Below are 22,517 nucleotides of genomic sequence, written 5' to 3' on the forward strand. Positions count from 1 at the left end.
TCATCTTTTTCTTTTAATGAACACACAGGAAAAAAAAAGAATTTAAATGTTCCCAGGTTTCAACCTAATTCATGTTTAATTTGGGATATAAATGTAATAAATAAGTAAATAGATAGATAGAAACTCTGAATGTTGAGCACCTGATTCTCATAACATGATGTCTGTTTTAGTGGTCCATTACCAGGAGAAAAAAATTCAAATCTCTGCATGAATATAACAGTGCTAGTGTTGTTATGGTATAAGCCAATTGTCAGAATTATCAGAGTTATTGATTTTACCAACATAAAAATGCAGCTTTTAAAAGATGTATTGAAACTGCATTTCAATATCTTCTTTCCCCTTGTCCCTAGGAATTTCTGGTAGCAGGGCTAGTCAATTACAAACACTTAACAAAGACAAAAGAGAGATATATAACTTCCTCTGCCCTCCCACCTAACAAAAGCTTGACTAAGGTGGGTACCTGAATACTCCATCCAAACATCTCCGAAAACCAAAGACCCAAGAGACAGAAAAAGTCTGGAGACCCCATTGACAACAAAGAACTCAGAGGAAAACCATAAACAAAACATTTGCCTGTCATCAGAGGTATACCTGCCCCTCCCATCAACTATCAGACAAATGGACGCCAGGACATCTGCAGATCATGTGAACAGACTACAATAACCATAATGCCTTGCAAGTTATCCAGTGCAAACCAGGAAACAGGTGCTGGGACTCTGTGATCATATCCTCCTGCAGCTTGCAAGATATAAAAGCAAAAGCTGTTTCCCCAAGATTCAGATTCTCTCTTTAGCTGCAAGCAACTCAGATCCACTCACTGCAGAAGCCCTGCTCTTGTCCTGACCATGTGCTCATCACTCAGCTCTGTGACAAAGACTCTCCTGTAAGTTATAACTTTTGATCTAGATTTGCTACCTTACTTAAGTACAGATTATCTGTAAAGATCTCTTAAAAAACCTACCTCTCGTTTGTGCTAGCCTTATATGATTGCATTAATCATATTGTAACTTAATAAACCGTTTGAATCTAAATATATAGTGTTCTTGTCCTTTAAACCTGGTAATGCAGGTTAATGCAATCCAATAAATATACTTAATTCCTTTTATTCTTGAATCGTTCTTACCTTGTGGTGGAGAAATTTTAGCGAGTGCTCTTAAAATATTCCCCTGCTCCTTGTTCTTAAATATCATATTAGAACTGTGACAATTTTGTAACATTTTTAATAGATATTAAGAACATTTAAATTATTTCCTGTAGTAATAGTGTTTCCCTTTAACCAGCTCTTCCAAATGACACACTGATTGCGATTTATAAACAAATTACTACTCTACCTATGAAAAGTTATTCTGTTATTATACTTCCTCTGTGTACATCGGTATGCTGCACAAGTCTTTATGTTTGAAAATATAAATGAGATTAAATAAGCTACCAACAATAAAGAACGCAGATGCAGCAACTCATAGGCTTATTTGCTTTTTTTTTTTTTTTGAATGTATGACGATGATGGCTGCGTGAGGAGGGGGAAACAGACACTAGCCTAACTGGCTTCAACTCCCTCTCTCCCTCCCTCCCACCCACAACATCAATCTATCCACCTATCCTCCAGCCCTGGATATCCTTCTCGCACATACCTCAGATCACCCTAGTCGTCTAGTGGCTTGCTTCGGGGCAGGAAAGGTCCTCAAACTTTCCTGCCCGCTGCCACTGATCCTCTCGTCACCGCCGCTTGTTTAAAATGGCTGCTGAGATTTCAAGCAGTGCACACAAGAGCTAAACTTACTGCAAAACTCTTTTGCGTATGCGCCAAGCACATTCCCCCCCCCCCCCCCCACTCTTTGCTTTTATAGCGTGCATATAATTTGAACACCATTTCCTTTGAGCATTGGCAAGCTAGTTTTCTGTGTTCTGGCAGTATGGGCTCTGTGCTGTTGACTTCATCACAAGAATTCTGAGCATCGGCCTGCAGGCAAGCAGGCATCACTCTGAAGATTGGGCTCGAGCCTAAAAATGTAGTGCTGGGACTGGGGGGGAGTGGGTCAGTGGTTTAGTGGATGGGGTAGAGGCTGTTGGAGGGGGAGGGTTGAAGGGGAAGGAGGAGGGTGGGGAGTGCTCTATGAGGAAGGGGAGGATTTGAAGACATGAGAATTGATTTTATACTTATGTGAAGATGTTACCGGGGAAGTATTGTATTAGTCTACTCTCTTACTGTGAATCATAGGGGGCTTGGGTGGGGGTTGGAGGGTGGGGAGCAGAGATTCAAGTTTAACATGATTGGTATTACTTGGTTCTTATGATGTTTAGAGTTAGGGATATTCAGAGGTAATAATGTAATATATGTTGGAAATGGGAGAGGTAATTCTAATGAGTCTTTAAGGGTGACTTATGAGGAGGTTGGGGGGGAGGGATTAAAAGTGGGGGGGAAAAAGACTTGACTTGTATTTCTATTCTGGATTGTGTTGATGTGTTCAGGAGTCTGTTGATAGTTGATGTCTTTCATGTATTACAACATGTGATGGCTTCAATAAAAATGATTAAACATAAAAGCTCACTTGCTGATAATTTACTATAAGCTATTGAACCAGAAAATTTTCACACAAAAGTATTCAGTAAATTTAGATATTATACAGTAGCAAAAGTTAGGAATTTTTTCACATTCAAGGCAAAGCTAAAATTCACAGAAAAACATCTAGGATCTCCCTTTTCAACAGAGTTGTGGCAGACACAATGATTTTTTTTTTTATAGTCTTAGAACAATTCGCTTCTAACAAAATTTGCCCTCAGTATGCAGGATATGCTTATCCTAAAATACAACTTTTGAACTTCTACAGCAGCTAATACAAAAGGGTAAAACCCATTACCCCCATTAGAACAAAGATCGATTCCTCATTTTCCTGATGACAGCTCCTACAGTGTCCTCATTTTGTAATCACATACTAATGGACGAGTTAGAGTTTGCAGCAAACAATACCTTAACAAGCTTCAAGAGCTGATGGAGGTCCTCCACCTCATCTCCTTCACACTCTATATACATTTTGCCTGTTTCAACACTGGTGCCCCTTATAGTGCCACAATAAAGGGGAAGATCCATAGCTTCGGCATATAGGTGTATGGCTTGATACCCCACAGTCTGATACATGTAACTGTCTAGTTCATCTGTATTTCCTTTACAAAAACAAAACATTAAAACCTGTCAGTATCACTTCACAAATACGAAAAATGTTGCCAGCTCTTGAAAGATTCATCTGAAATGTCAAATCAGGTACTAGCGCAGCAACTTAAGGTAACTACTTTTTTTATTAGTAAACATCTAATTTTATAACTTTTTAAACCACCTGCTTACTAACTGTAACAGAGGGGTTAAGGCAGAATATAAGTTAATTATTAAGTAAACAAGTAAATAGGTAAATAAATAGATACAGATAGATAAAAAAAAAATAGATCAGTTGGATGAAATAAGGAAAAATGATCAAATTGAAAAGTTATAACAGATCCCCAAAAAGACAGGAAAATACAGGACATCTAGAAAAGCTGTGGGGAAACCAGAAAGGCTATCAGAAGGGCAGAGAGAATTAAGAATAGGAAAATCAGTAAGAATAGTTTTGTAAGCAATATGATCACACCCAAGTCCTGCTCCTTCTTTCGTGCACAAAAGTTTTTCACCCCCTAAACTGTACCGTTCCTTTGGGCTTTGGTAGCCCAGATACATGACCCTGCATTTTTTAGCATTAAATCTTAGCTGCCAAATTCCAGACCATTCCTCTAGCTTTGCTACGCTTTTGCTGATGATGATAAGAAACCCAGTAAAATTTCTCAACCCTTGTTACTAATAACAATTACTTGGGTTGGAGGTTAGGTGAGATTCAGAGGCTTTTTCCCTTATTCATTCCTTTGAAATTTGATGCACTACATAGAATTTTAGTCTTTTGCAGAGTATGATTTCTTGCCATTATACTAGAGAGAGATTTTTTTGTAACTATATATATATACTCATTACTTCTTGCCTTTCATGCTGAACATCACTCTCAAATGTTTACGTCCTTGCTGAAGGCCTCTCTGTTTACCTTGGCATTTGATACTTTGTCTTAAAATAGCAGTGTATTGGGTCATTGGTAGGATCTTCCCCACTGACCTGCTTGTCTATTGTGTTCTCCTTTTGTCTGGAATGAGTGTGTGCCTTTCTATTTCACCATTTATTGATTTTGTTACATTGTACGCCACTTTGACTTATTCTGTAAAGGCAGCATATTAAATCTTAAAGCTATCTAAATACAAACTGGTAGCAGACCTACGACTTAAGAATCTACACAATCCCTTATTTCTAGGATGGGTCCTGGACTGATTAGCAGGACTCAAGGAAAACAAATTAAACATTTAAGGACAAGTCCAAGGCCTATCCTGCCCCTTCTGAAAGGACCGGAGATTCTAGAACCCTGAAAACTACTCTCCATTGTTTAGAACCCAGAGCAGGGCCCCACTATGCGACTGCAGGACCTGCTGAACTGGGCTAAGCCCTGAAGTCAAAAAACCCAAGGGCCCCATCAGGCTCCCCTACCTACAGTTAGGCCAAAGATGGTAGAACTGGAAGACCCCTGCCCCCCAAGTCCTGATGAGGACTGAGGAACCTCCTGCTGCAGAAAAACAGCAGCAGGGGAGAAATAAATGTGCTTGGGCCCAAAATGCCCACTGTTACCAGGTCCCAATGCCTCAGCTGAGAGGACAGTAACATGGGGGCCTACCTCCCTGCCATTCCCTGGCTCTCTCAGGGTGCTGCATGAAGAGAAATCCCCTGCACATGAGTGGAGGGATTCCCTGTGCTTTGCTTTATGTTCTTAAAGCTGCAATAGCAGCTTAAATATTGCAATAGCTTTAGACCCTTAAACAGGGAAAAAAGCTCACTAGACCAGATTAGAATCACTTTTTTTTTTTTGCTTGTGACCTGCAGGGGAGCCCATGGGAGATTACACTCAAACAGGGTGTACGGACAAGAGGGGTGGAATGCTTGGGAGTCAACATCCAAGAAAAAGATCTAGGTGTCATTGTAGACAATACGCTGAAATCTTCTACCCAGGGTGCTGTGGAGGCCAAATAGGAAAGAGATGGTAAACATGACCAATAATAATATAGTGCCTCTGTATCACTCCATGGTGCAGCCTCACCTTGAGCACTGCATTCAGTTCTGGTTGCCGTATCTTAAAAAGGATATAGTGGAATTAGAAAAGGTTCAAAGAAGAGAAACCAAAATGATAAAGGGGATAGAATTCCTCCCATATAAGGCTAAAGAGGTTAGGGTTGAAGGGAGATATGATTGAGGCAGGGGCGTATCTGACCTTCAGCAGTAGGGGGGGCCAGAGCCGAGGTGAGGGGGCACATTTTAGCCCCCCCCCCCGGTGCCGCCACCCCCCCACCGCCATCATCATCATCGCCCACCCCCCCCGCCGCCGCCGCCATCATCATCGCCGCCGCCAACCCTCTCGACCCGCCTGCTCGCCTGCCCACTCGCTCGCCATCGCCTACCTGGGCTGGCGGGGACCCCATCCCCCGCCAGCCGAAGTCTTCTTCCTTCCTTACAGGACGTCAGACTCAGAAACCTGAAAGGAAGGAAGAAGACTTCGGCTAGCGGGGGATGGGGTCCCCGCCAGCCCAGGTAGGCGACGGCGAGCAAGTGGGCAGGCGAGCGGGCGGGGGTCAACGGTAGGGGGGTCCAGGGCCAAATCTACGGGGGCCCTGGCCCCATGGCCCCATAGCAGCGACGCCCCTGGATTGAGGTCTACAAAATCCTGAGTGGTGTAGGATGGGTAAAAGTGAATCGATTTTAACATTTTCAAAAAATACAAAAACGGCTACATGGAAATACTTTTAAAACAAATAGGAGGAAATATTTTTTCACTCAACGAATAGTTAAGCTTTGGAACTCATTGCCAGAGGATGTGATAACAGCAGTAGCATATCTGGTTTAAAAAAAAGGTTTGCACAAGTTCCTGGAGGAAAAGTCCAGTCTGTTATTGAAATAGACATGGGGAATCCACTGCTTGCCCTGCGAACGGTAGCATAGAATATTTCTGCTATTTGGGTTTATGCCAAGTACTTGTGACCTGGATTGGCCACTGTTGTAAACAGGATAGTGGTCTAGATGGGTCATTGGTCTGACCTAGCATGGCTATTCTTATGTTCTTATGGGGACCCGCACATCCTTGGGCAAGGCCACCTAGGACTGAGTCAAAGACTCATAAAGTGGAACTAAGAAATGTGTATGGGGGCTGCGGAGCCGAGCTCCACATTCAACCAGGTATGGTACCAAGACCATAACCCTAGAAGTGGACACTGGGCTCAATCTCACTGTGCGGCCACAGCTAGAAGAGTAGGGAACTAGGACATGGACCAGGAGCACTCTCAGCACATCCCACCACCTGCTGAAGGTAGACAGCTAGATTGTTCCAGGGAGCACCACAGCTTATACTGGTGATGTCACTGGAAGAAGTCAGCTTTCTCTACCTTCACCTGCTGACAGGAAGGGAAACATACAATTGCACAGAACAGTGGAGCTGAAACTAAGAAAATATGATATATGAAACTCAACTTACATCTGGGAGCATCAGGGCCCCTGAGGGCCCTGGGGTCCCCAATTGACAAGCCCTCTTCTGCCCTGAGGAGCAAATTGTTCCTTCCTGGGCAGAGCCCATCCATTACTTGATAGACACAGTCCACAATTAATCCCACCATTCCGGACCTAAGGCCTCAAAGGACCTCCCATGGGATCTCCTGGGTACAAGGTAGAGAATTCCTTTGTAACCAGTTTCTACCACTAGCAGAGCCAATACTGCACAGCTTACACTTTGGTGAGACAGCGCCAAAATGGCTACTATTCCTGTTCAAGATGGGAGTTCTGCAGCCACCATCAAGAACAAGCAGTCAGGGGTGTCTAAACCTGGCCCCTCCTGGGTCCAGTAAGGTCATAGGACCGAATCATGAGACTCACTATTACCCATGGGATATGACCTGGCTGGGCTGCTAAGGCGCCGGCTGCCATATGTCCAGCATTTCCACCCACTGGGCATGTGCTCCATGTCTGCTCGCAGCCACTCCTACTAAATCTGAACTAAATCTGTTTCTGCCTTCCCCCTCCTGGGTAGGGTTCCTTTCTTCTGAGCAGGCTCTGCACTGGTAAGCAGCCTTTTTTTTTTTTTTTTTTAATATTTTTATTCCCCCAGACAAAAGGTTATGGAAATAAATAAGGCCTATGGATTTCAATTATTATTTTTGAAGAAACAGGCCCTACTGTGGTGGAACCAGTGAGGGAAGGGGAAGCCTACAACCCACCTCTGCCAGCACATCTCATCAAGCAAAAGGCAAGGAGATGAACCTCCTGGCTCAACTGAAGTAAGATCTGTGGACCGAACCCCAGAAGCTAAGGCCCCAAGGAATCAAACCGGAGGCACGCAACAGAACTTTCACAAATCACAGCATGAAGGGACCATATTTGCTCCAATTTCGCTGAGCTATTAAGTACATTTTGTCTGTACTTAGCAGGATAATTATTCAGTTTGTCATCTTTGAAGGACAAAGTTCTGTTGCTTCAAAGATGTCACAATCCAATTCACCCCTGATGCAGGCACTGTGTGCTGAAACACAGCCCGTGTCGGGTCATCAAGGGAAGAATTGATGTTCTAGTTACATGATTAAAGGAGCTGTGTCCTGATTTTGAAGACTCCTGGAGCTTCTTTTTGCTATTTGGGCTCTCGACTGGTCTGTCAGGATGAGAAGGAAACACATAAACATATGTGTTATACTGGGAGGTTAACTAACCACATGAAAACTTCTGGCCAAATTATTTTTTCATGGTTTTCCTAGTCAGCAGTTATTCAAACACTATAATAAAGGTCAGAAAATTTGAACTGCAAGATTCAGAATGCCTTGGAATAGAAGCTAAACCTACCATTTCCACCTTCAAGACTTACCTAGCTCTGTTACCTCTTTTCCCTCTCTTCTTCTGTATTCTATTTAATCTCTCATCCCCTTCTCTTATAGTTTTATTTATTTGCAAATCACTTTAATGTCTATTCTAAGGCCCTCTGTGGCACATCAAGTTGTGGAAAACTAAATGTTTAGGTCAATAGATAAGACTGCATATTTAATCACAGAAAATGCCTATTAACAATATATCCTACCTCTGGATTCAGAAGGTCTCAGATTGGCAAGAGCCACGATTTGGTGTCCAGCTGCAACACACTGCATCATATTGTAACAGCTGTCCTTGCCACCACTAGAAAAGATGAAAAAAAAATAAAAAATAAAACCAGTAGCAGCCAAAATGTTATATATATTTGCAAACCATGTACTGCATCTACAATGAACAAGAAAGGTGCAGTATAAGCACAATGAAAAAAAAACAAGTCAACAACAAAATTCCTCCCAATCAGATATGAATATCTCCACAAAGCACACCCATACCGTGATGAAAAACTTACCCAATTGGAGAAACTGCATCCAACACACCCATACAATAACAGAACAACACACCTCAAATACCTCAACTCCTCTTTCCAATTATTCACTGCAATCAACGTCAGCCCATCCAAATCCTCCAACACCATAAATAACAAAATCAAGTTACTTACCTGTAATAGGTGTTATCCAAAACAGCAGTCTTCACAAATAGGCAATGCCATTCGACAGAGACCAACGAAGGAAAGCTTTCTCTAGCTTTGCCAGTCTCCATGGGCATCTATCTCCGAGAATGGGTACGTGAAGGGGTGGGACAAACCGTATTTTCAAAAAAATGGGCGTCCATCTTTTTTCCGATAATACGGTTTGTGCCAGGCAAATGCATCGGATTTGTGCGGATTTGAGCTGGGCGGTATCGTTTTTCAGCGATAATGGAAACCAAAGGCGCCCAGCTCAAAAACGACCAAATCCAAGGCATTGGGTCGTGGGAGAGGCCAGGATTCGTAGTGCACTGGTCCCCCTCACATGCCAGGACACCAACCGGGCACCCTAGGGGGCACTTGTAACAATTAAAAAAAAAAAAGCAAACTACCTCTGAAGTCCATAGCTCCCTTCCCTTGGGTGCTGAGCCCCCCAAATCCCCCCCCCAAATCCCCCCCCCCAAAACCCACTCGCCACAACTCTACACCATTACCATAGCACTTATGGCTGAAGGGGGGCACCTAGATGTGGGTACAGTGGGTTTTGGGGGCGGGTTGGAGCGCTCCCATTTACCACCACAAGTGTGATAGGTGGGGGGGGGATGGGCCTGGGTCCACCTGCCTGAAGTCCACTGCACCCACTAACAACTGCTCCAGGGACCTGCATACTGCTGTGATGGAGCTGGGGATGACATTTGAGGCTGGCATACAGGCTGGAAAAAAAAGGTTTTAAAGTTGTTTTTTTGGGTGGGAGGGGGTTAGTGACCACTGGGGGAGTCAGGGGTGGTCATCCCCGATTCCCTCCAGTGGTCATCTGGTCATTTAGGGCACTTTTTTGGGACTTGTTCGTGAAAAAAAAGGGTCCAAAAAAGTGACCCAAATTCGGGCTAAAAACGCCTTTCTTTTTTCGATTATCGGCCGAGGACGCCCATCTCTCCTCGGCCGATAAACACGCCCCAGTCCCGCCTTCACCACACCCCCGTCAACTTTGGTCGTTACCACGACAGATTGCAGTTGAAGACTCCCAAAATCGGCTTTCGATTATACCGATTTGGGCGCCCACGGGAGAAAGACGCCCATCTCCTGATTTGGGTCGAAATATGGGCGTCTTTCTCTTTCGAAAATAAGGTGGATAGAAATATTGTGGGCGCCTACACAGCGTGCGCTAAAAACGCTAATGCGCCTCTAGCGTGGCTTAGTAAACAGGGCCCTAATATGGAAACCTTCAGCCTTAATAACTGATCTCACAGATAAAGACAAAGCTTTATTTGACTTTTTATTACCCACTGCTTTGAAAGTGATTAACAATCACTGGAAGGACAACACTAATCTTACAGTGTACATTTGGTGGAATTGAGTTATTCTGTTGAAGAAATATTTGTTTAATATGTGTCCATCTTCCAAAAAATTACGGATTTGGAAGTCCTTTCATGCCTATTTCAAATCTTCTGCTTCTTGTACTTAATACTAGTAATACATTACATGGCTATTTTTGCAGTTTGTATTAATATGTTCTTACAACTTTGTTATACTATTGCATAACTTACTTCATATTTGTTCTATTACATATTTAAAACGATAAAAATATTTCCCCTTTTAAGGCACTGCCTATCCAATTGGAACAACTTTAGACTTGTTATGTATGGACCACGCATAGGCAGTCTCTTATTTCTAATATGCATTTCCCATTGTTTTCCATAGCATTTGCTATTGTTTTGGGTATACCAAAATGGTGGAAAGCACCGTCTACTTGGTGCAGCCCACATAATGGGCCAGGTAGGCTCATGCCGTTTCCTGTTCTCATGGGCTACTCCTCCACGCCACAAGCCATGCGCAGATGTGTACCAACGCTTTCGTGTTGCTCAGACATGCGTAAGTAGCTACCCTACTCCCCACTTGATTAATGCTGAAGTTAGTTCGCTGAATCGAGGAGCAAAACTTAGAAGCCTATCAGTGTGCAGCTCTAACGCACGGCTTTCTACGTTGACCCCCCCCCCTCAAACCTGCGGGGGCCAGAGTAAAAGAAACGGATTTCCCGGATATATCCTCCAGATTTTACAGACAACCTTAAAAAAAGCAGTCCTTTTACCTTCCAACCCTGGGTCCAGCATCGTGTAGGGGAAGACTATGCAGCTGAACATAGGCTGCCTCTGAATACTTGGCAGAGAGTAACTTAAATAACTACCGTGTTTGTTTAAGCAGAAGCGGCAGTAAATAAAAAAAAAAGAGCAGATAAATCATCAACTGTGTAGAAAAAAGATCATCCATATATGTAAACAACCTGCATTCAGGGCTAAATTTACCTATGGGCAGCAAAGCCCTTTTTGCCTATACATAAAGGTAGTCCTGGTAATACTCCATGTGTAAATTCACATAATGAATTGGGCATTGTCAATCTATTTAGGGCTATTGGCTAATATATTAAGTTCCTACAATTCTAGAGACAGACTATGAAATGCATCTAAAAATGCGCCTGCACACAGTGATGCAGCTGCTCCATTGTGTAAAACAAACATCCATGCAGTTCTTGTAATGTTACAAGACATATTACCTGATCAAAGCTGCCACCCTCATAGTAAGCAGAGAAGATTAGCTGATATACTTTAGGACTGCACAATACGCAAACGACTAGGCATATACAAGCTCAGAAGCCACAAGGCTATCTCCGCCGGCGCCAAGGAGGTAAACTTCCTCAATCTCTGCAGAGTGCAGACTATGCTTGCCGTTTCCGCCCTACAGTCCTGACCTCACGGCCAAACTCAAGGAGAAGCGGACACTAGCATGCCTGAATACTAGGAAGCATTGTAATGTACGCAATACACTACAGAAACTCAAAAACAAGATTATTCTAAAATAAAATTACAATATAAATATGACGCAACCAAGGAGGCTAGATAAAATAGGAGGCGAAGTGATGTCAAAACGTTGAAACCAGTTAGGTTAATCTCTGTTTCCCCTTTCCCGCGCAGCCGTCATCGCCATACACTCAATACAAAGCAAACAAACCTATGAGCCACTGCATCCACGTTGTCGTTCTTTATTGTTGGTACCGCTTTTATTTAATCTCACTTATATTTTCAAACATGACGGCTTGTGCAGTATACGGATGTAAACAGAGGAAGTATAATAACGGAATAAGTTTTCATACGTGGAGTAGCAATTTGTTATAAATTGTAATCAGTGTGTTGTTTGGAGGGGCTGGTTATAGGGACACCCTAGCACCCTGATGGCGAACCTATGACACGTGTGTCAGCACTGACACACGTAGCCACTTTCGATGACACGCGGCGCCGCCGCAGTGTGGTCCGCCTTCCCTCCTCGCTCCCGGAAACTAACCTTAAAGCCTCCTTTCACGTCGCAGCAGCAGGGCAGGCCACTCCTTCCTTCCGTGTCCCGCCCTCGCCTGACGTAACGTCCGTGAGGGCGGAGCACAGAAGGAAGGAGGATAGATCTGCCCTGCTGCTGCTTGCTGCGACGTGAAAGGAGGCTTTAAGGTTAGTTCCGGGCCCGGTAGCGGGTGGAGGGGGGCCCCGGTGACCTCGGGTGGGCAGCGATCTCGGGTAGGGGGGGCCCAGGGGCTGTCCTAGTAGCAGTGATTTTTCTCTAAGTGACACACCACCCGAGTTATGCTCGTTTTTTTTGCGAATTTTTACACACCAAGCTCAAAAGGTTGCCCATCACTGCCCTAGCATGATGTATTCATGCAGAGATTTTTTTTCTTCTTCTGGTAAGGGGCCAGTAAAACAGACATCATGTTATGAGAATCAGCCGCATTAGAATTTTTTAAAAATCTATTTATTTATTGATTTACATATTTATTTGCATCACACCTGGGAGCATTACATTTTTTTTCCCTGTGCCTACATCAAAAGAAAAAAATGGCATGTGGGAACTTGCTCATTTTGTTTTGTGGATTGCAGAGGTATATTATAAAAATGCACTTGATATTTTTATAACTACTATTTAAAAGACAGATATTAAATAATGAGAGCAGAGCTTCCTTCATGTAGACGTCCAGAGTCTGTCTAAATGTGCCAACATTGTCCAGTTCAGCACATTTTTAGCTGCCAAGTTCATATGTTCAGTGAAAAATAAATTTGTTGGCTCAGGCTGCCTGCTATATGAATATTCCATCACTGTTTCATTATTGCTGCCACGTATTACATATTATGGGCATTTGCCTTAAATTTTCATTGTTTCATCAGACCTTAAATGCACATGGTTTTGCTTTTTAAACCCAAAGGTGAATCTTAGGGCTGGTTGAACAATTAGATATAAACTGTGGTTTCTGACTTGACTTGTTTTGGAGTGCTTTGGGTCCTGCTGATCTGTACATCTGCTGTCTGGAATTTTGGAAGATGGAAATAAGAAAATAAAAATTAAGTTTTGGATGTGCTCTGTAGAAGTAGTTGTTTACTTTTGCAATGTGTATAGGGATGCCTGTTCTGGTGTATGCATGTGCAGAAGGAATGGATCCTCAGAAGCTTAGCTGAAATTGGGTGGCGGAGCAGTTGGGGGGAAGAGGGGGTGGTGGTTGGGAGGCGAGGATAGGGGAGGGCAGACTTATACGGTCTGTACCAGAGCCGGTGATGGGAGGCGGGACTGGTGGTTGGGAGGCGGGAAATACTGCTGGGCAGACTTATATGGTCTGTGCCCTGAAAAGGACAGGTACAAATTCAAGGTAAGGTATACACATATGAGTTTGTCTTGGGCAGACTGGATGGACCATGCAGGTCTTTTTCTGCCGTCATCTACTATGTTACTATGTGATAATATTTAAATAACATAGTTATGGCTATGATTTCTGAACATGTAGAATCATTATTTTAAATGCCCACTTGGGTATATAGCTAATCTCAATTTTGTTAAATGTTTCAGACATATCCATCTATTTGCTTCCATGATATAACTGAATTCTATTATTCTGTCTCACTGTATTTTCAAATGTAATCCACATTGAACCCAACTTTGCTTGGGATAATGTGTGATATAAATGTAGAAAAAAAATTATTTATCCTCCACCTTTTAAGACACTGCCTACCCACTGGATAGTGATGGCACAAGGAAAGCAAGTTTTGTCCAGTGAAGACTAGCTCAAAATAATCTGTTCCTTAGCTGGGCCCTAGTATTAACATATTGAAAATGCAATCATACCATGCCTCTGTGTTTATTTTCCACTAATAAGTTAAATGATTAACTGGATTTATTGAAAGGATTAAATAAACTTTGCATGCATGACTAGGGACACAAACATACACTTATTTATTCAATGTCACAATTCTTCATGCACAGTCAGAAAACAATCTTTTAGGGTGAATAGTGTTCACAATGAGCTCCTTTTATTATCTACCAGATAGAGAGAAGAGCTTTCAGTTTTGTCACAGTATAATTCATCACAAGAAAAAAAATATAAGAAACCCAATGAACTGCATTAGGGGCTTATCTCCCATTTAGTTATGTTTTAACAAAATAGATCTGCATGAAACAAAATATTTATTTTAATTTATAAAACCACTTGCCTCTGCAACATGTTCAAAACAGAATAATCCATCTGTGTATCTAAAAGGTAAACTTCTACAAAACAGATGAAGATGTGATTCCATGTGCCCCAATGAAACGAGTGTTTAATTCTACTTCCATTTAATTTCAATATATTCCATTATCTTTATAACATCAGGCTTCCCAAGGCAGATTACAACAACAGTTAAGATGAACCTAGGAAACAGATATCCTCACTGAAATTTGACCGTCTGTATTGTATAGAACAGTGTAGAAAAAATGAGCACAAAATACAGAATTTATAATTGCTGTTTGTAACATGGTAGTAACATAGTAAATACGGCAGATAAAGACCTGTACGGTCCATCCAGTCTGCCCAACAAGATAAACTCATTGTACATGGTATGTGATACTTTATATGTATACCTGAGTTTGATTTGTCCTTGCCTTTCACAGGGCATAGACCGTAGAAGTCTGCCCTGTACTGTTCTTGTACTAAGTTCTGAAGCTAACGTCGAAGCCCCTTAAAATTTACACTCCAGCCCATCCCTTCTATTCAGTCACAGTCAGGGCGTAGACTGCAGAAGTCTGCCCAGCTCTTGTTTTGTTTCCCAGTTACCGGCGTTGCCACCCAATCTCCGCTAAGATTCCACTAAACCATTCCTTCTAAACAGGATTCCTTTGTGTTTATCCCATGCATGTTTGAATTCCATTACCGTTTTCATCTCCACCACCTCCCGCGGGAGGGCATTCCACATATCCACCACCCTCTCCGTGAAAAAATACTTCCTGACATTAGCCCCCCCCCCCCCCCCCCCCCCCTTCAACCTCAACTCATGTCCTCTAGTTCTACCGCCTTCCCGTCTCCGGAAAAGGTTCATTTGCAGATTAATACCTTTCAAATAGTTGAACGTCTGTATCATGTCACCCCTGTTCCTCCTTTCCTCCAAGGTATACATGTTCAGGTCAGCAAGTCTCTTCTCGTGCGGTTTGCAACGCAAATCTCATACCATTTTTGTAGCTTTTCTTTGCACTGCTTCCAGTCTTTTTACATCTTTAGCAAGATACGGCCTCCAAAACTGAACACAATACTCCAAGAGGGGCCTCACCAATGACTTGTAGAGGGACATCAACATCTCCTTTCTTCTGCTGGTTATGCCCCTCTGTATGCAGCCTAGCATCCTTCTGGCCACGGCCGTCGCCTTGTCGCATTGTTTCTTCACCTTCAGATCCTCCGACATCAACACCCCAAGTTTGTACCAGCTGCAATACTTTTTTGAAGCTGTTTTAATGATATTCAATTGTTATTTCATGATATTTATAGCTACATATGGGAAGTCTTCAAATAAATTAAAAGGCTGCCCTATAAATAAAAAAACAACAACTTTTCTCCTCCACCTTTTAAGGCACTACCTATCCAACTGAAAGAACTTTAGACTTGTTACAGATGGATCAAGCATAGGCAGTTCCTAATTTCTAATAATTGTTTGCTATTGTTTTCAATAACATTTGCTATTGTTTTGGGTGTACTATAACCGAGGCAAGCTCCGCCTACTGGCTTCAGGTCATACAATGGACTAGATAGGCTCACTTCGTCTCCTGTTTTATTCAACCTCCTTGCCTGCAACTACCTTTCAAGCAAACAAAAAAAAAACTAAGCTGTGCAGATGGGGCAAGTGTAGGCAAGGCAGTACTGCTCTGGTATCCAGTGGCAACGGAAGCGGTTTCTGCACAAAGATGGAAGTAACAAGTAGATAGAAGTAGAAGAATAATTTCCTACCAAATGAGGGCCAGCATGCAGCCCTTGAGCGTATGGAAGACACTGAACGTTGACAGGTAAAACTAAAGAGTTTCCAAAAAAGAAAGAAAGTGAAAATATTCATATAATTCTGGGAGAAACAGGATATTTTGTAGTCATAACTAGAAAGTGGCATTGTTTTTATTACCTATTTTGACATCTCTCCCCCCCCCCCCCCCCCCCTACACACACACACACACACACTTCTTTCGACACATTTTGGTTATAGTGTAGTGGTTCTCAACCCCAGTACTTGGGACACAACTAGTAAATCAGGATTTCAGGAGAACCACAGTGAATATGAATGAGATAGATTTAGGTACTATAATGTGAGCAGCTGTTGGTGAGGCACACATATACAGCAGAAAACAGAAACAGTGGGATGATCAGTCCACATACACAGAGGGGCATTTTCGAAAGGGACGTCCAAGTTGCGATTTGGACATCCTTGCAAAATGGCGAAATCCAGGGGCGGGGAAACCCGTATTTTCGAAACAAGATGGACGTCCATCTTTTGTTTCAAAAACACCGCCGGGACGTCCAAATCCTTAAATTTGGATGTCCCTAGATTTGGTCATCCATAGATATGGATGTTTCTGACTTTTGGTGATTTTCAAAACCAAAGACGTCCAAATGCAAGCCATTTACGCGTGGGAGGAGCCAGCATTTCTAGTGCACTGGTCCTCCTGACATGCCAGGACACCAACCGGGCACCCTAGGGGCACTGCAGTGGACTTCATAAATTGCTCCCAGAAACATAGCTCCCTTACCTTGTGTGCAGAGCCCCCCAAAACCCACTACCCATAACTGTACACCAATACCATAGCCCATACGGGTGAAGGGGGCACCTATATATGGGTACAGTGGGTAGGTTTTGGAGAGCTCGTTCTTTCCTCCACAAATGTAACAATTGGGGGGGGGGGGGTATGAGCGTGGGTCCTCCTATCTGAAGTGCACTGCAGTACCCACTAAAACTGCTCCTGGTACCTGCATGCGCTGTCATGGACCTGAGTATGACATCTGAGGCTGGCACAACATATTTTTAAAGATGTTTTTTGAGGGTGGGAGGGGGTTAGTGTTGCATCCCTACCTTGTTCCTTGGGCAGCGGCCATACTGGAAGGATCATCTGAGCAGCAACCATTTTGGGTAGAGCATCTGAGGGGCAGACATCTTGGGAGGATCGTTTGAGGAGCAGCCATCTTCAGTAGCTCATCTAGGAGGCAGCCATCTTGAATGTCTTTTGGGCGTGCCCTATGAGATCTCTCGCCTCTCAGCTGAGACCAGGTTCCTCTGATTGGAGACCTATTTAAGAGCTGGCCTGGGACACCATCTTTGTTTCGGTTTGGTGCTGGTGATTGAGCGTTCTTCTGCCGGTTTTCCTGTTGATGCTGACTTGGATTAAACCTGACCATTCTCTGCTTGCTGCCTGCCCTGACCTGTGGATTGAACCTGACCATTCTCTGCTTGCGGCCTGCCTGATCTGTGTTCTGGATCTGTTCTACGCCTGCCTGCCACGGCTGGTGGCTGTCCGACCCCGACCGTATCCGGAAGTCCTAGTGGCCATCTGCACCTGGGAGCTCAACTCCCGAGGAACGGTGGTCGCTTCCCAGGTGAAGCTAGGGGTTGTCCGGCTGCCTGACTGAGTGCGGCGCTTCGTGGATCCTCCGCGCTCTGTCAAGGCGCAAGGGCTCACTACTGCAGTGGCAACAGTTAGTGACCACTGGGGGAGTAATGGGAGGTCATCCCCGATTCTCTCAGATGGTCATCTGGTCATTTTGGGCACCTTTTTATGCCTTAGTATTAAGAAAAACAGGTCCAGGTGAAAACGTCCAAGTGTTTGTCAGGGACGTCCTTGTTTTTTTTGATTATGGGTCAAGGACGTCTAAGTGTTAGGCATGCCCAAGTCCCGCCTTCGCTATGCCTCCAACATGCCCCCTTGAACTTTGGCCATCTTTGCGATTATACCAATTTGGACATCCCTGGGAGAAGGACGTCCATTTTCCAATTTATGTCAAAAGATGGACGTCCTTCTCTTTCGAAAATGAGCCCCACAGCCACCTCCCACAAAAACACCCTCTATATATGCTCACAAACTCTAGCAGAGCTGACAGTTCCAGGAGGGCCCTGGTTTCAAACTGACACCCCAAAGCATTGTAGTATTTGTAGTCCATGGTTTTATCTATTGAAAAAAGTGCTGCAGGTCACATAATGCACCAGAATGAGGTTGGCAGAAATCCAGAACTGACCTCTTGGAATTGGTTACTTGGCAGCTCTGTTCTAATGAGATATGTCACCACAAGCTTCTCCTCCAAGTCCCTCACCCAGAGGAAACTGACTCTGCCAACAGAGGAACGGAAAACACACCATTTACTGAAGCTGTAAGTGTTGAAGGAAATCATAGATCTATGTTCTCTGCTATTATGAATTGTACAGTAAGTCAGTAAAGGAATGTGGGGGAGTACGGTAGAAAGTATTCAGTCATACACACTGAAGGCCATGTCAGGCATACAAGGTGGGGGTCTGCTCAGAAATGAAATGAGATAGTCACATTGAAGTTATGTAAATAACAGGGATGTGTCTTGTACAAAATACCTGGCACATAGTTTAGCCATGTCATACAGGTACAAACTAGTTTTGAGCAGAATTCGTTTTCCTCAAAAGTGTGTGAAGATGTGAGAGATCACACATTGACCTTTTCAAGCTACCTTGACCGACCTTTTGCTAACTACGCATGTCTGGCCTGTATCATTTTATGCACCTTCTACCAAAATAGGTAGTGCTAAAGGGCATCACTCATTGGTGAGGGGCAGTTGACAAGATTAGCAAGTGTTATGTTACTAACCAGTATTACGTATATGTATTAACAAGCCATGCACTATTCTGGGTTGTACTTACGGAAATCACAATATTATAACACTATATAATAAGGTGCAGCACAATGCTTTGTAATTCAGACAGAGAATCTGATTTACTGAATCCCTGTCTCTCAGCACTAATACAACAAACACTTTCTTATAATGCTATCGGTGGCTCAAATCCGTTTGGACTTGAAACAGGCAAAACCTACTCTCTTTGATGCCACAATTGAAATTGGCTTGGTTCCTAAGAAGTCGATACTTGTGGATCAGTCCATTACTTCTAAAGAGGTTCATTACACTTTTAGGTTTTCTCGTTTACACTTTAGACCTTCTCACAGTACTGAAACTCTTTTGTTGGTACTAACCTCAAATGTAAAGGAACAACTGAGTGTGGATAAACAAGTAATTTTACTTCAATTCGATATATCGGTGGTATTTGCTCTGAATCATATCTTGCTGATTGAACGATTAAGTGAAATTGGCATTTCAGGCTGTGTTTTCAAATAGTTTCAGGAATTCTTAGGCAATCATAGTCATTGTATATGGCAAAATGAAATGCTTTCTGACTTCTGCCCTGGGCTGCAGAATCCCTCAGGGCTATCCGCTATCTCCTGTGCTTTTCAAATTTTTTATGGCTACACTGGGAAAGATTAAGTTGGGCTTGGGTGAATTATTTCTTTCATACGCTGACGATATTTTGTTATTTAGTTGAAAGTTCAGATCTTGTTAATAGAGTTTCATCTGGTATGAACAGAACTCAGGATTGGGCATTAGATACGTTGAAGCTAAATCCTAATAAGACGCAGAGGCCTATTTTCAAAGAACTTAGACTTACAATGTTGCATAATATCCTATGGAACTTTGTAAGTCTAAGTGCTTTGAAAGTGAGCCCCAAAGGTCCTTTGGTTTAAAAATCCGGGTGTTATTACACCTTCTTTGGTTTTTTGTCTAGCGATAAAGCTCTGCCAGTTGAGTCTGAGTCTAGAGAAAATGACAGTGGTCCTCAAACCTTGTCCTGAAGGCACCCTAACAAGTCAGGTTTTCAGGATACCCACAATGAATATTCATGAGAGAGATTTGCATGCGCTGCCACCACTACATGCAAATCTCTCTCATGAATATTCATTGTGGGTATCCTGAAAACCTGACCGACTGGGGTGCCTCCAGGACCAGGTTTGGGACTACTGGTATAGGGTGTTCTTGACTCATGGTTCACAAATTAATCATCTATGATGGAAAATGCTCTTTAGACTAAGAAACCTGCAATTAATAAGATCATATTTTGTCTACGATGCATTTGCTTTATTAGTCCAAATGTTAATTTTGCCATATCTGGATAACTATAATGTTCTCTATTTAGGTTTACTTTCCAAACATTTAAGAAAGCTTCAACTTATTCAGAATACCTGTTCTAATAGGACTGGCCATATCTGACACTGTTAATAGAGGCTAGTATGTACTGGTTCTTTCACAGCTTTGGGGGGGGGGGGGGGGGGTCAGTGACTACTGGGGAAGTAAAGGGGTCATGCATTAATCCCTCCAGTGGTCATTTGGTCTTATAGGGCACCTTTTTGTGTGAGTTAGTCGTGATTGAAATAGGTTTAGACCAAAATGTCTTTTAGCCCTGGACATTTTTGCTTTGTTCCATTATGGCAGAAAAATGCCAAACTCCTGCCCTGACACACCCCCCTTGTGATTTGGTGCACTGCAGAGTGAACTGCACAGAAAAACGCCTTAAAATGTGTTTCGAAAATAGGAATTTGGACGTTTTGGACACTTTGTGCTGCTTTTTGGAAATTTTTTATTTCGAACATGAGCCCCATAGTTTATTAACTAAGAACCAGTCATGTACGCAGCTGCAATTATTCACAGAGCTGAGGTATTGTAGTTGTTGCAGGATTCAGTGCTTTTTACACTGGTTTATCATTTTATATATTTAAGAGTGGCACCTAATTAATTTTTAGATTAACATAAGATCTTTTCTAAATTAAGTTTTACTTTTATCTTTTTAACACCATTTTTACTATATAAGAATTCATTCCACATGCTGCATTTTTCTCATATGAGTCTGCTGTTTGCAATACTCAATGAGTGGGTCTTAGCACTTTTTTTTCTGTTTTTTTATCTGTTTCCTCACCTGGATTGATATTCACTTCAAGGCTTTATTAAATTGCTGTTGCTTTCAGATATTGGACTCTCATGCCTCTGAGCAGTGGCATAGCAAGGAATTTTCAACAGCTCCTAATCATTAGGCTCTCGCATGCTCATACAACACTATTATTGAAATGTTAGATACAATACTAGTGCCATTTCATAGGTATAATTATAAAAACATTTCAAATTAAGATTCACATTGAAATACACCTACCAATAAACTGAAAAATATGTACAACATAAACCATGTAAGTACTGCAGAAAAAAAGAAGAAATATAAGTTGATAAATATAATACAAACTTATGAAAATTGTAATACAAACATAAAAGATATGCAACCATCAAAGTAAACAGACTAAACCAAAAGTATTACAAAATAGTGAAATGATTAAAAATAATTAATTTAACCCGACCAAACAGAGTAGATACCCTGGAGGGAGTAGACAACATGAGAAGTGATCTAAATAAATTAGAAGCATGGTCTGTTTGGCAGTTAAAACTGAATGCAAAGAAGTATATAGTGATGCATATAGGGTGTAGAAAACCAGAAGAGATGTATTTGCTAGGGGGTGAGAGGCTGATAAGCACAGACCAATAAAAGCTAATTGGATTTGATGATTTGTCTATCCCAATCTGAGTGTAAGGTGAAATACAAATTCAGGTACAGTTGTTAGGTCCCTGCCCAGTCCAGAAAGCATACTATCTAGGTTTTTGATAGGTTGCCAAATGACCACCAGGCTTCAGCTCTGCTAGCCTTTAGTTTGCTGTTGAGCCACCAAACATTAGGAACTGCTAATATAGGGGGTCTTTTATTAAGCCACAGTAGCTCATGGTAGAAATTTAGCTGATAGTAAACACCGAGACACCCATAGGAATAAGCTGAGACGTTTTCCTTAAAAAGACTTCAGACCTAAGATGGGTTCACCTGGATACTGCATGACCCTGAGCCTGTCTGTAAAGGAGTAAGCTGAGACTAGGAATCATTGACAGCGGTGGTGAATGTGACAGTGCTGTAACTGAAAATCTGGTTTAAGAAGCCAGAACAGACTGTATGGATGCTATGCTGGGATGGTTGTTGCGCTTGCACCATATTACACAGCTCTCTAGTGTAGAGACAGTATAAACTGAATGCAGTTTGTCCTGGATCTAAAGTACCGGTAAATATAAGTTATATTTACCAGTGCTTTAGATCCTGAGCAAAAATGTAAAAGCCTAGTTTCAGTAGGAGTTGGAGTTGGAATCGGACAATAGAAAAATAGAGGAGTTGGAGTCAAACATTTGGTGTACTGACTCTACAGCCTTGCTACTGTGTTTATAAAGACATGCTATAGGTGCGTTAGCATTTTTAATGCTCGTTAAACACTAACGTGTGTCAAAACGCTAACGCGCCTATAGGAATGTATTGGCGCATTAGCATTTAACGAGCCTTAACTTTAAAGGCGCGTTAAAAATGCTAACACACCTTAGTAAACATTTCCCTTGGTTTCCCCAAAGCGTGTCTGTGGTTTCAAAAGCAATAAACCAGCATGAAACCACTGTTTACAAGAAGAAGAGCATTTAGAACC

General features: G+C 42.5%; 1 protein-coding gene across 2 annotated transcripts in view; it reads right to left on the minus strand.

Moving 5' to 3' along the window:
• The window catches only part of DPH6 (diphthamine biosynthesis 6), a 211,638-nt gene extending 200,211 nt beyond the window's left edge, over window positions 1-11,427 (minus strand). For both annotated transcript variants that reach the window (XM_030215158.1, XM_030215159.1), the window contains exons 1-3: window positions 11,194-11,427; window positions 8,166-8,260; window positions 2,969-3,162 (exon numbers count right to left, since the gene is read on the minus strand). In XM_030215158.1, the coding sequence (XP_030071018.1) occupies window positions 2,969-3,162; window positions 8,166-8,260; window positions 11,194-11,216 (312 nt within the window). In that variant the 5' untranslated portion in view covers window positions 11,217-11,427. The remainder of the gene's footprint in view (window positions 1-2,968; window positions 3,163-8,165; window positions 8,261-11,193) is intronic.
• Between the last annotated feature and the right edge of the window lie 11,090 nt (window positions 11,428-22,517).

This window comes from Microcaecilia unicolor, chromosome 9 (genome assembly GCF_901765095.1).
Source record: "Microcaecilia unicolor chromosome 9, aMicUni1.1, whole genome shotgun sequence".
In the NCBI taxonomy this organism is placed as follows: domain Eukaryota; kingdom Metazoa; phylum Chordata; class Amphibia; order Gymnophiona; family Siphonopidae; genus Microcaecilia; species Microcaecilia unicolor.